Source organism: Solea solea, chromosome 9 (assembly GCF_958295425.1).
Source record: "Solea solea chromosome 9, fSolSol10.1, whole genome shotgun sequence".
NCBI classification, from domain to species: domain Eukaryota; kingdom Metazoa; phylum Chordata; class Actinopteri; order Pleuronectiformes; family Soleidae; genus Solea; species Solea solea.
The window spans coordinates 25,893,482-25,908,259 of NC_081142.1; the positions used below are offsets into that span (position 1 = coordinate 25,893,482).

At 42.3% G+C, this 14,778-nt stretch overlaps 1 protein-coding gene across 3 annotated transcripts in view; it reads right to left on the reverse strand.

The window, feature by feature from the left end:
- patj (PATJ crumbs cell polarity complex component) overlaps nucleotides 1-14,778 on the reverse strand; it is a 98,977-nt gene that overhangs the window by 5,214 nt on the left and 78,985 nt on the right. For all 3 annotated transcript variants that reach the window (XM_058637814.1, XM_058637815.1, XM_058637816.1), the window contains 11 exons: nucleotides 13,583-13,674; nucleotides 5,677-5,866; nucleotides 5,172-5,273; nucleotides 4,958-5,053; nucleotides 4,320-4,404; nucleotides 3,783-3,889; nucleotides 2,988-3,071; nucleotides 1,736-1,929; nucleotides 1,515-1,662; nucleotides 889-975; nucleotides 532-709 (listed from right to left, as the gene is read on the reverse strand). In XM_058637814.1, the coding sequence (XP_058493797.1) occupies nucleotides 532-709; nucleotides 889-975; nucleotides 1,515-1,662; nucleotides 1,736-1,929; nucleotides 2,988-3,071; nucleotides 3,783-3,889; nucleotides 4,320-4,404; nucleotides 4,958-5,053; nucleotides 5,172-5,273; nucleotides 5,677-5,866; nucleotides 13,583-13,674 (1,363 nt within the window). The remainder of the gene's footprint in view (nucleotides 1-531; nucleotides 710-888; nucleotides 976-1,514; nucleotides 1,663-1,735; nucleotides 1,930-2,987; nucleotides 3,072-3,782; nucleotides 3,890-4,319; nucleotides 4,405-4,957; nucleotides 5,054-5,171; nucleotides 5,274-5,676; nucleotides 5,867-13,582; nucleotides 13,675-14,778) is intronic.

Below are 14,778 nucleotides of genomic sequence, written 5' to 3' on the forward strand. Positions count from 1 at the left end.
AAAACAAGTGAAGTGCTCAGGTCTGTGAGAGCGCTCGTTTTCGTGCAGCTCTACAACCAGCCATTACGATGCTCGGGGACTACTTAATTGTTACACAACTGTATTATAGTCAGATTATAGTGGTGCTATACTTGTTTGTAATTAGATTATGGTAGTACTACAGTTATATCATGGTCAGATTATGGAAATACTACAGTTATGTCATGGTCATATTATCGTAGTACTATAGTTATATCATGGTCAGATTATCGTAGTACTACAGTTATATCATGGTCAGATTATCGTAGTACTACAGTTATATTATGGTCAGATTATGGTAATACTACAGTTATATAATGGTCATATTATGGTAGTACTACAGTTATATCATGGTCAGATTATGGTAATACTACAGGTATTTCATGGTCAGATTATGGTAATACTACAATTATATCATGGTCAGATTATCGCAGTACTATGGCAATATTACAGTCAGATTATGGAGGGATTAGGACAGGATTAATCATAGGTCATTATCTCTCAGTGTGTCACCTGTGCTGTTAGTGGAGGAGGAAGTGATGTCAGAGGTGGACTTGACGTTGTTGTTGAGGGGCAGGGACCCGATGGAGGTAGTGGACAGTGAGTCAGAGGTCAGAGGGTCAGGTGAGGTCAGGGGCTGAGTGAGGGGCGGCACCACAACACCCGAGCTGTTTCCACTCACGTGACTCATCTGAGAAAAACAGAGAGTTATGTTAAGGAGGTCAGCCATTTTGTAATGCAGTGGTTTAAACTGACAATCCAGTCACTCATGAGCCTTATAATTTATAAAAAATTAAGTTAATGGATTTAAATTAATGGTTAAATTAACTGCCTAAAAATAATCTGAAAGACAAGAAAGGAAAAACACACCTGACTTCCCTGTGAGATGGGTCTGGACGAGATCCAGGACGCAGCTTTGAGTCGACCGAGCTCCAACAGGACCTGACCACGAGCACACTGCAACACACGCGTGCACACACACACACAAGCATGCACGCACACACACACACACACACACACAGATTATTGTAGTGCTAAAGCCATTATGGTCAGATTATGGTATTACTATGGTCATATTATGGTCAGATTACAACTGTATTATGGTCAGATTACGGTTGAACTATAGTCATATTGGGTTAGGGTCAGATTATGGCCACACAACAGCTGTATTATCATCAAATATGCACATATACGCATTAATCTTAGATAAAAGATGGGAATATTCCAAAGAAATTAGTTTGGGGAACCAAAAAAATCTCCCACGACCCATCTGTGGCTCCCGACCCAGGCTTTGAGAACCACTGCTCTACATTAGATCAGTGAGAGTTGTCACATTTAATCTGTATTAAATCACTGATGGCAGCTTTAAGAGTTAAGGACACAGGGTTGTATGATAATCAGATTTTCATACAACAATGTTTGCTGATGCTGCTGTGTGTGTGTGTGTGTGTGTGCGTGTGTGTGTGTGTGTGTGTGTGTGTGTGTGTGTGTTACACCTTCAGTATGGCAGCCACAGTTTCCTGGGAGGCGTGTCTTGTGTCCTCCCCATTGACAGACAGAATCTGATCTCCCTGCATCAGACGACCGTCCAGCTCAGCAGCGCCACCTCTGACCACCTCAGAGATAAACACGCCGCTGCCACTTCTGACACACACACACACACAGATTATTACCGATTATTACAGGTGTGTTGGTTGTGTTGTTCTTTAAGACAGACCTCTTGCCGACGATGCTGAGTCCCAGTCCTCTGCCGCTCCTCTTCTGCAGCTCCACCTTAAAAATGTCCAGGTTCTCCTCGTCTCTGTACTGAGCCTCGTCTCTCAGCACCGTCAGACACACCTTCGCCGGCGTCTGACGCAGAGCGGCAATCGCTTCCTCGTGGGACGCACCACGTAGATCCACACCGTTGACCTTAACACACACACACACAGTGATTGTGTCATTAGTGTCTGTCCAGCAGGGGGAGACATTGTCTAAATAACCCATCTGTCCTGCAGTAAACATGTTCTGTAACATTTATTCCATCATGCATGTACGTATGTAAGTAAAGTAGATTGCTAATGTAAGATGTAATTCACACCCAAAACACTGAAAGGATTGTACAAAACACAGACAAACACATTATGGTCAGATTATTGTGGTACTATAGCAATATGATGGTCAAATAACAGTTGTATGATGGTGAGATTATGGTAGCACTATGGCTAAATTATGGTCAGATTATTGTGGTACTATAGCAATGTGATGGTCATATTACAGTTGTATGATGGTGAGATTATGGTAGTACTATGGCTAAATTATGGCCAGATTATGATTGTATTATGGACATATTATGGTCAGATTATTGTGGTACTATAGCAATATGATTGTCATATTACAGTTTTATGATGGTGAGATTATGGTATTACCATGCCATATTATGATTGTATTATGGACAGATTATGATTGTATTATGGACAGATTATGGTCAGACTTTTGTGGTACTACAGCAATATGATGGTCAGATTATGATTGTATTATGGACAGATTATGGTAGCACTATGGCCATACTGTGGTCATTGTTTGACACCCCTGATACAGAATATTTTAAAATGGCATTAAAAGTATAATTATATTAGCTCTGTAGCACCCCCACTGGTCTGTCAGACATATGACAACTCCTGCCTGGTCTGGAACCCCCATGTTTAATCTACACTGTAGATTATCCGAAGCTTTAAATAATGCACTGCATTTAATATTCCGAGCAAACAGCATCTGTCACCATCAAATAAAGCCAGTTAAATGTTAATGAGTGTGTGTGTGTGTGTGTGTGTGTGAGAGTGAGCGTGTGTGTGTGCGTGTGTGTTGGTCGATGTAGTGAAGAACTGTGTTTCTCTGCTGCTGTTAACACGTGCAGTGACAGTAATGATGCCAGATTAACAAGCAGCAAAAAATCCACACATTTCTTCCACCAGCTGAGAGTCACTGACCTCCAGTATCTGGTCTCCTGCCCACAGTCGTCTGTCTCTGGCTGCTGCTCCTTCTTCATAGACCTCATGGATCACGATGGCGTCCTGGAGGAAACAAACAGTAACAGAGAGAAGAAATGGAAAAACTGTTCAATACTGAGTTTAATCTGCAGATTATTAAAATCTCTCTGTTCTGAGCTCATGTCTCTGAACATCTCTGTTGACGTTGACATTAAATGAATTGCTTTTATTTACTTTATTTTAGTCTAGTTTAAACTATTTCAGGTTTCTATGCAGCGTTACAATTTGAAGCCAGTTCTGGAGCAATAATCTGTCCATTAAAGGGAACGCGTATGCTGGGTAGTTGTAGTAGAACACCCCCTGTTGGTCATTGTCTCTGACACAAGCCAAATTTACAACTTCAGGCTTTGAGTCTCAGCTTTTTCCACATCCAAACTACGATGATTGGGGAGAATGAGATGAGATTATTTAATACTCAGTATGAATGTCTAAAGCCATTTAATCTAATAACACCTCAGATTAAATTATTTTTCATTAATTTAAATGTCCAGGTGTCCATGGATAATTAGAAAGAGGAGACGGCTTTGATGAGGATCCACATTGATGTATTTAACTGAGTCTGTGCAAGGACACGTTTGGTGGCTGAGAGGAAAAAACATTTAAATCTCCAAACTGTGCTTAGAACACAGAATTATCCCTGTCACACACGTCTGTGCATAATCACAATAAAGCTGTTTAACTAACTCAGACTCTGCCGTTGTTTAAAAATGAAATGTGATAAAGTGTGTGTGTTACCAGCTGTGTGTCTCGTCCTCCCACTATACTGAGTCCCAGTCCTGATCGACCTTTACAGATCTCCAACACCGTCTCCTGACCGGGAACCACCACACAGCATGATGGATCTGAGGGAAAGAGATGAACTGGTTATGGTAAAGTTTAGAGATCATGATTTGTTTAAGACCTTTTCTGGGATAAAAACTGACCTTGACAGGACCAGTCCTGGTCCTAATGAGGCAGAACCTCATTTCTGAGGAACTGGTTGAGTTTAGATTTTTGAATTTTGGTTAGGTTAAGATTAGTTTTAGGCATTAACTGGTTATAGTACTATGGTACTATGGTTAAGGCTCAGTTAAGTTATGGTTAAGGTTAGAGATCATGATTTGTTAAGGCAGTCCAATGCAGAGTCCTAAGGACCTTTTCTGGGACCAGAAGTCTTCATGGAGACCAAAACCTGGTCCTAACGAGTGGTTGAAATCCAATGGTCCAATGAATGGAAGTTAATGCAATGTCCTAAGAAGCATAGCTGTGTGTGTGTGTGTGTGTGAGAGATACCTTTGTTGGCAGCCTGCAGGTCAGGGCTGATCAGAGGAGGAGTCGCTGCTGTCTGTTTACTGGAGCTGCTGGACGACCTGCACGACTGGACACACACACACACACACGTGTTTTTATATCACATCCAACAATGCATTCACTAACCCACCCTCACTATAACCTTAACTATCACAACTAAGAGCTTAACCCTAACCTTTACCCTAAAACCCAGTCTTATTCCTGAAAAAACCCTGTAAAGAAGTGTGGACCAGTCAAAATGTCCTCACTCTGGAAAACTAGTTTTTATCACTTAGTGAGGACACATCATAGACATAATGCATTCACTAGCCCCTTACCTTAACCTTAACCTAAACCTAACAATAACCTTTAACCTAAACCCAATTCTAACCCTAAAACCAGGTCGATTGCCAAGTCGGAATGTCTGAGGATTCCAAGATGCTGCAGACACGACTACGTTCACTGTTCAATGCACCAATTTTTATCCGTGAAAATTTTTGTGCAAAATACCTTAGAACAATGTAAACGACTGGTATTGTTAACAATGTGTTAGACATGAACTGGAACCTAGTCAACTCACAGGTCACCACTGTATACCACTTCTTGAGTGAATGAGTGAGTGTTCACTCAGAGCTCAGTACCTTTGTGAAGGTGTCGGCCTCTCTCAGACTCTGGGGGGCGCTGTTGTTGCTGCTGCTCCTGTTCCTGTTGTTGTGTTCCTCGTCGCTCATCTTGTCCTGTCTCACACACACACACACACACAGACACACACACACAGACACACACTTTAATATTTGTTGTGCTATCATCACCTCACAGAATTATGCTGAGTCATGTAAACAGGTTCACACTGACCAGTGTGTTCGGTGACGATGATACAGGGGGAAGCGGGAGGCTGAGTTGGGGGCGGGGTCCGTCTGTGGGGGCGGGGACAGTGGGAAGAGGTGGAGCCACGCACTGGAGGACACACACACACACACACACAGCTGTAGATTCAAGATTCTTTATCATCATTTCACATGATATTAAAAAGTAAAAATACAGCAGTGAAGTGAAAAGCTGCTCTTTCCCTTTAGTCTTAGTTGTCGTGACTTCTTCCTCTGTCTGAGGTTTAATTCACACAGTTGTTGTTTCCATAAACACGGCTTTGTAAAAATCACATTTCACCAATTCTTCTTATTATAAACTGAGTGTCTATTACCATCCACGCCTGTAGGGGGCAGTGTTATAATCTGGAGTAACTTCAGGTCTTATTCACACAGGAACAGAATTTACCCTCAACAAAAGCCCCAGCTTGTTTCACTGTTTACAAAGTGTTGCATGATGGGAAGGTAAGTATGCAGTGTGTGTGTGTGTTTACCTCAGGTATGACAGGACTGAGGACGGGACTGAGGACAGGACTGAGGACAGGACTGAGGACAGGACTGAGGATGGGACTGAGGACAGGACTGAGGACAGGACTGAGGACAGGACTGAGGACAGGGGGAGCAGGGGGAGGAGGGGGAGTAGGGAAGGGAGGGACAGCCATCTGGTTTATAGCATCTTCATTTCTGTAGAGAGAGTGAAGAAAGAGGGGGCGGAGTCAGTCCAGTGATAAAATGAAAACAACAAAATGAGGAATGTTCTGACACAAACTTTAAAGAAGTGAAGACCAGCAACAATGTGACTAAACTTAACCTTAACCATAACTACTACTGGACTAGCCTTAACCATAACTACTACTGGACTAACCTTAACCATAACTACTACTGGACTAACCATAACTACTACTGGACTAACCTTAACCATAACTACTACTGGACTAGCCTTAACAATAACTACTACTGGACTAACCATAACTACTACTGGACTAACCTTAACCTTAAACATAACTAACCTTAACCATAACTACTACTGGACTAACCATAACCACTACTGGACTAACCTTAACCATAACTACTACTGGACTAACCTTAACCATAACTAACTTTAACCATAACTACTACTGGACTAACCTTAGTCCAGTAGTAGTCTTATGGTTAACCTTAACCATAACTACTACTGGACTAACCTTAACCATAACACGTCTTCACTTTAAAATGTAATCATGTACGTTATGGGGATTTGATTTTTGTCCCTATAAGAAAGACGAGTGTCATAATGTGACTGTGGAAACAGATTTAGGTCCCCACAACAACACCTGGGAAACACACGCATGCACGCGTCTTTAAATGTTCCCAGAATGCAATCTGAATTCTGTAAAACTGTTTTCTCTTTCTGAGTAAAAACTAAATGTAGTGGAGTCAAAGTATGAAATAATGATACTCGAGTAAAGTACAGATACACTAAAAAGTGACTTAAGTACACTAACTAAATACTTGTCCACGCTGCTGTGTATCCACACACACTGCGTCTTAGCACCAGGTCTGGTGATTCACATGAACATGACTGTGATCTAAACTCACACTAACAGTCAAACATCAGGCACAAGCTGCACTCAACTGTTAAACATCTTTACTCAGCGGAGCCAAAGTCAGCAGTCAGGAGAAATCACATTTAATCACATCAGCATCTCAACACACACACGCACACACACACACACACACACACACGCACACACGCACGTCTCCTGAATAAATAGAGCGAAAAACAACTAAACCAGAGGCACAGAGTCTGCTGTCGGACAACATGGAGGAGGAGGAGGCTGAGAGGGACATGAAGACACTCAGAGAGACACCTGCTGCATCACAGCAGCTGTGAGCCTCAGACCGTGTCGTGTGACTCGAGACATCACGACGAGTAAACGTCTGTGCAGTCAGAGCGGATCAGATCCTCACAATAACACTTTCACTATGTCCATGTGATGCATTTAAAGCTGCAGTGCGTAAGTTTTGTGGGTGTTTTTTGGTTTGTTGTTATTTGTGTTTGTGAACACAAACGCTGAATTAGATAAAATAATGTATTATCTTAATATTAAATACATCACACCCACATTCCTTTCACCACATCCTGTCTTGGCAGAGTAGTTTTTTTCTCCCTCTACTGCCCCCTAGTGTTTGCTCATTGTGTGAACTGTTGTGGTTTCTCTTCTCTCTATAATATCATAAAGGTTTCTGTCTTACTGTGTATAGAGTCTTTAGATAATGTAAGCTGGGATTTAGCGCTATGCAAATAACATTTTTGGAAAGTTAAGCAACATTTACTAAGTTTCTGTGGAGAATAAATCATAATTACTCAGTAAGGTAAATATTGATCTACCACCATGTTCTGCTCACACTGTGAAACACAACAAGAGCACAAAACATAACAAACATCATCCTCGAGTCCAAGTGGACGTTTGTGCCAAATCTGAAAAGATTCCCTGGAGACGTTTCTGAGATATTGAATTTACCAGAATATGACAGATGGATAAAAAAAGAAAAAGCCAACAACAACATAACGTCTGCAGCGTAAAGAAGAGAAGCAGCAGCAGCAGCCGTAACAACAGCAGCAGCAGTGAACAGCAGCAGCAGTGAGCAGCAGCAGTAGTAATGTTCTCTGACATATTTTTGTGTCAGATGAAAAATAAATGCAGGTTTGAGACGATGAGCTGCAGCCAGCGGGTGTTTGATGAATCTCATCATCTATTGTTCTGTCTCTTCACTCTCACTCATTTTACCTCATAAAAGCGTCGTGGATGATAATGAATTCCTCGTCCGCGACTGAATCTCAATCACTTTTATTAAAATGACTAAATTAAAGATGAAAATCTGGAACATAGTTCTGGAATCACTGATACAACCATGATCAATTCTTCTTTATGAAACACAAAACGACTCATTTCTTTCATGTCTTCTTCTTCACGGTCAAGGAGACGCTCTAAAGTCCATGACTTCCTGTTTCAGTCATGTCAGACGCAGCTCTCACTCATTCATTCTCTCTTAGATCAGTGGTCAGCAACTGGTGGCCCGTGGGCCAAATCTGGCCCGCCAGCATCAGTATCTGGGCCCGGGAAAGGATTTAACAAATCTGATCTTAAATTATTTCACAAAAAAATATAAATTTCATATCGAGTTCAGAGCTTTTATTATTATTATTATTATTAGTTAACCTAAACTAACTGTTGTCATGGAGACGGCCATGTTTTTGTAACATCATAAACTGCATTTTCATGAAAAATGAGTTTGTTTTTGTTTTGTTTTTTTGTAACTTTAGTAAAATGTTTCTTTTGTGAAAAAAACATCTTTGACTGCGTCTTTGATTCACCTCCTCAGGAAACAGTTTTATTTATGAGGTGTTTTCTTTACCACAGATGTTTCACCTGCAAAACTGAAGTCTGATGTTGTGACTGTGGATTTCTGGCTTTATGAAACCATTTGCTGTGTAAATGTTGTTGTTTTTATCTTTTCCTAGAAAAACAAATCATTCAGTATCGACATAGATATCAGAAAATTAATCAAATTAATATTTCTGTAAGTCTGGGTGACGTCGTTCTACTTTTGTATATCTTATTTTATACTTTGCACAACAATTTTTATTTCTATTCTAATCTAATCTAATCTAATCTAATCTGTGTATATTTGGAGTCTTATTCCTGATATAGGAGACATATGTTGGTATAAAGGTTGTTTCTCTGGACTCGTGAGATGTTTGAGTGTAACAATACACTGTAAATACACTGTAAAATGAAATATAATCTACAGTTTATCATCTGTGTTACATGATCTTAAAATAATCACTTATTACCTTTCATTTCAGATCAAGTGACTTAAGTGACTTTTTAAAAATATAATGATGTATTTTTCACGTATTTCACAACGCGACAACCTCTAAAACCAGGAAAAGTCATCACAGATACTTTCATAAATCTCGTCTCACGTAACGATACAGATGTAATTTGATATATCGTCCTGCACCGAGGTGACACCACGCCAGACCGGGGACACTAAACCATGTCAGTTTCCATGGCGATGAGGCTGTGAGGCTACACCGCTGTCTCAACATCCCGTTGCTCATCGCTGTGGCGTGCGACCTTTATCCAGAGAGAAATCATTCAGCAGCGGCGCACGGACACTACTTTAACGAGATTTTGTCACCTGGTTGAACACGGAGAGAGCGGCTGTGTTCTCCTGCCCCGACACATGCACGCGCACGCACACACACACACACACGTGTGCGCACGCACACACACGCGCAGGAAAACTCCTGATTATAACAGGGGGAATATTACAGTGAGCAGCAGGAGACATCGAACACGACCTGAACACCAGCTGCAGAAAGCTGAAAGCAGAGGGAATCATGGGAAATCAACATTAATGCGATCTGATGAAATGAACTCAGAGAAACTCGTTAGAAAGAATATCCATAAGCTGGAGTGAAGGGTTAAAAGTCTAAATGAGGGTGAGGATGAAATAAATCATCTCTGTGTAAACACACATGCCTCCAGCTGCTGCCTTCACTAAACTTTAGATGGTAAAATGTCAGCTTGTTTATTTGGATTATTTCAACACTTGATCACTCTAAACTAACAGACGTTGTTGTGTTGTGATGTGTCCTCCAGGGGGCGGGAGAGGTTGTCCATCATAGACGACAGCGCGACTATTATCCTCTCTCTGTTCAGCGTCTGCCTGTCTGCTGCTGAGCTGCCACTGCCCCAGGAGACCACGGCAAAAAAGACAGGTCAGAGAAGGTCGGAAGGCCCTGGTATACTCGCACCTCAGGGTCCCGTAGTACCCCACTTCACCAGCGGGTGGCAGTACAAGTCTGAACGCAGGGAAAAGGACGCATTCCTACCAAAGAAGAAGATAGCGATGCTACAGCTCAGTTCACGCATGAACTGTCCACGCACACACAACTAGATACTTCTGAGCTGTCACCACCTCCATGTTCATTCCCTGCATGTTCACCCGCGTCTTCTCCTACAGAAATGCACCGGCGTGAGCTGAGGATGTTTGTTTCACACCATGTGTTTCAACTGTGTTTACTGTGTGAACACAAACGTCACATGACGGAGGACCTGTGAGGATTTCACAGGTCCAGAGAAGGCGCTGTGATGTGTGTTGACGGCGATGCTGGTCACAGTTCAGTGATGGTTGTAATGACTCGTTGTTGTGAGAGTGATTTATGTCGCCCTTCATCATCACAGAGCTCCAACAACACGACAAGCAGCTCATCAGTCAGAGCAGCAGAGGTCTTTAGCAGAGTCTGTCATCACACTGGACACTCATCTGTCTCCATTCTGACACACGCACACGCACACACACACACGCACGCACACGCATGCACACGCACACGCACGCACACGCACGCACACGCACGCACACGCACGACCCAGCAGATGATTCAACAATTCTGATCTTAAATTATTTCACAAAATACTGAGAATTTCTTCTTTTCAAAGCAGAGAACATTGTGAGCTGAAGCCGAGACAAACGTCAGAGAAGAAGAGAGAGAACAGAGCAGCAGACGCCACCAGAGAGTTCTGCAGGTGAAGCTGTGACGTGTGTTTATGAACCCTTTAAATAAATGGATTTGTTCAATTTGAATTTGAATTGATAATCGTTTCTGAGACATTTTTAATAACAGTTGTGACTGTGAAGCCTCGACACAGCTCCAGCTCTCAGGAGGTAAAGCTCTGTGAGATCATGCTGCACATATCAATGCTGTCCCTGACATCGCTCACGTTACGTCTTGAGCAGTAAGATCAATGTTCGGGGAGAAAAGTTAACGTGATCAAAGCGACTTGATAAAACTTTAGAAGGACTGGCTCAGGTTTCATCCTCCGGTCTCCACCTGCAGACTGAATCCTCTCTGACAGAGAGCTCACCTGCTCTGATGTGGGAGGCTTTGGGTCTTAATAAGACCTCAGTGAATATAGCACACCTGCTCGCTTCAAAGCAGCAAATCAATCCCAGCAGCAGCAGCAGCAGCAGCAGCAGCAGAGAGCTCACTTCTGCAGAGGAGGAGGTGGAGGTGGTGGAGGAGGAGCGCTTAATCCTCAGCTCCTCTCACGTCTCAGAGGACTGGTCTTTGAAAGTGAGGACCGTCTCCCTCCTTTATCAAAGCGGGAGCTTAGCCGGTGAAGGCAGAGCCGGCTGCTGGATCCTGGCTGTCAGATCAGGCAGCAGCTTTTCATTTGGACTCTGACGGCTGTGAAAAGTGAGTGTGCCGTTCACCTGGAGCAGCATTAGGTGACGGGTGTTTGTGTCAGCTTCCATTCACACTTCCCACACAGGCAGACTGAACTAAACTGGACTTTGACCTGATTCACTGTGACGGTTAAATGAAACAGCTGAAGCTCATTTCAGGACCAGTTATTTATACATAAATTCTGCAAACAAACAACTGAAATGCTATAATAGTGGTTTTTATTTCTGAAAATGTTCTTTATCACCAATGAAAATAACACACAATGAGGAGCTGTACGTCCACAGTCCGAAAAAGCTCCACTGTCGTGTGTGTTTCTGCAATGCTGTCAATCAAAAACTAGCCCCACCTTTCAGACAGTTCCTCCAATCATCATGCAGAAGCTCAGCGTCCAAAACAACGAGTAAATTACTGTAGGAATTATTTACAGTTCTCTATCACAGAGTACAGAACACACAGACTTCATCACAGGACTGAGGCAGAAAACACTCCGCTGCAAGGCTGTCAATCACAAACTGGCTCCGCCTCGCAGACCGCCCACTGCTCCATTGACTCCAAGAGAAGCCGAGCTTCCGTGGAAGTGCCTTTTTGCCGCATTTGTCCAATCACCGTGGAGAAAAAGCTCTTCTGTGTCGTCACATGGAGAAAAGCTGACGTGGTTTTAATGCTACAGGGAAGACGGAAATCACGTCCGCGATAAACAGCTGATTCTGAAAGAACTAGTGACGCGTTCTAAACGTGTTCTAGCTCACGTTTAGTGTTGAAATGTATTTTCAAGTAAGCTGAGCTGAGAGTTGTGATTATATTTAGTCGACTAAAACTAAAACATCTAACATCTAACTAAAACTAAATGGTGTACAGCTGCACACAGAACACAACACTCCTTTACTGACCATGACGTGATTTTAGGCAGAAAACATTGAAAGCATGTTAAATGTGAGAGGAGATGAAGTTAAAGCAGAGGTGGAGACAGACAGAGAATGTGAAGTGTTTTTATTATTATCATTCTGTCTAAACCTCTGCTGTCACCAGGACACCCTGACCCTGCGAGGGACGTGTGCTCTTTCCTCTGCAGTAAACTGACTTTATATTTGGTGGAAAACGTTCCTTTTTCTGTGTTTATGTGTCTTCTTCAGCCTGCAGAGAGCCTGGCCTCCTCTGCCTTTTTATCACTAAGTCTATGGATTGGATTAGAGTGAAAGTGTATTGATCCTCGTGCTGAGCCATGATGACTCAAAACTGAGCCATTACAGCAGCAAAAGCAGCTGCACGAGAGGGATTTAGGACAAGAATGGACCTAATCAGACCAGCGAGGCGCCATGTTATTACATTATACATGACTGTATTTAGTCTCTTCTGCAGTTAAGTTCAATATTTTTTATGTCGCAGCAGATGTTGATATACTTTCTCTTAATTGTGAAAAAATAAATAAACAACAACAAAAAAGGAGGAAGCAGCAGCAGCAGCAGCAGCAGCAGCAGCAGCAGCAGCAGCAGCAGCAGCAGCAGCCATTTAATCAGCCAACAACCACAAAAATAAACAACTGAGTTTAAACTCACTGATGGAGCTTTTTCCATCACACAGTTCCAGCACGACGCGACTCCTTTTCTTTTCTTATCAGTGAAAGAACCCGGTTCTTTTTTTAGTTCCTGCTCTGACGAGGTTCAGCTGAGCCCATACGAACATGTGACGTCAGACTGCCGGCCTCTGATTGGTCAGAGAGTGTCGTCATTGAAGAGTCATGAGCGCGACGTCAAAGCAACATTTAGATCAAAGTGAAAAAGACTTCAAAATCATCTGCAACATTTGGCAAACGTGGTTTACAGAGGAGTCTGCTGGATTTAGAGACGGCACCTTCATCACCACGTTCACTGGAATTTCACTTCAGTGACTGAACGACTGAACCACTCTGTCAACTCATCTCAACTAATGAATCTAATGATTCTAATGATTCACTTTCACCCAAAACAACTGCTTTACAAGTCCCGTGTTTGTGTTAGTGTCACGAGTTTCATGAGTAGAAGAACCAGCTCTGGACTCCACTGACAATGTGAGCTCAAGCTCCGCCTCCCACTGACTTTCAAGTAACTCCGCCCCTGAGCACAAGCAAACACTACAGAGCTACAACACTGTGTCTGTATGAAGGTGTCTCACAGTCTTACCTGAGCAGGATAAGTTTCACCTTGGATGCGGCGCTCTTAATGATGGCCGAGGCATTCTGGTGGCTCCGCCCATAAAGTATCTGGTTGTTAATCTGTGGGAAAAACACAGAAACCCGGTCATAAACATAAGAATATAAACATTCAAGTGCAACTAAACCTTCTGAATTCTGCCAAATGCTGGATTTTAATAAAAATAACAAGACGTTGGCTGAGAGCTGAGAGACGGAGAGGAGGAGGGACTAATGCAGGGGGCGTGGCCTGATAATGAAATGTGACATTGTGTAGCAGCCGTGTGAGGTTCTCAGTGAGACGAGAATCGAGAATCGCTCTCCTCGTGCTTCAAGTGGTGGAGAGAGAAAGACGACACAGCAACAGCTCTGGTGTCTATAAAAGAGGGAGGAGTCTGAGACAACGAGCCGCAAGCTGATTGGACAAGAGGGTGACCAAAGAGTCTACCAGTGTCACAAGCATGGAGTAAAAAAAGGCAACATTTGAATGCAGTAGCTGGTGTTTGACTGGAGAGGGCAGTAAATCAGGGCTGAACATTTCATAGACATTTTGATTGAAATCACAAAATGGCCGACGTGTGTGAAAATACCTTCTTATATTAAATATTCTACAGAATCTGCACAAACATCATTTTATTTACTGTATATTTTTCTCTTAATGACAATAATTCTGTAAAATATCTCTCTAATGTCACAAATCATATTGAAATCGCAATTGTATCACAACATGTATAATTTTGAATGCTTTAAACTGTAAAGATTTGTACCTGGATCAACAAATAACATTAAATTCACTGGTTTATACCTGAAAACTGGACAATAAAATACGACCCAGAACAAATAAACAGATCTCATTGGTTCTCTGGTTCAACTCCAGTCAGGCTCGATGGTTTATTGTATGACATTAATCAATGTTTGTCTAATAAAAGAAATATAAATAAATGAGCCTGGTGATTGGTCTAGTTTCCAGGCTAATGAACGAACACACACACACACACACACACTTACACACACATGTTGGACATTCATGACTTGAGGGGACATTGCATTGACTTACATTCATTTCCTGGAGACAATTACTATTGGCCTAATCCTAATCCTAACCCTAACCTTAAAACATATCTTCACCTTAAAATATAGTTATTTACATTGTGGGGACTTTTTGTTCCCACAAGGAAGACAAGTCCC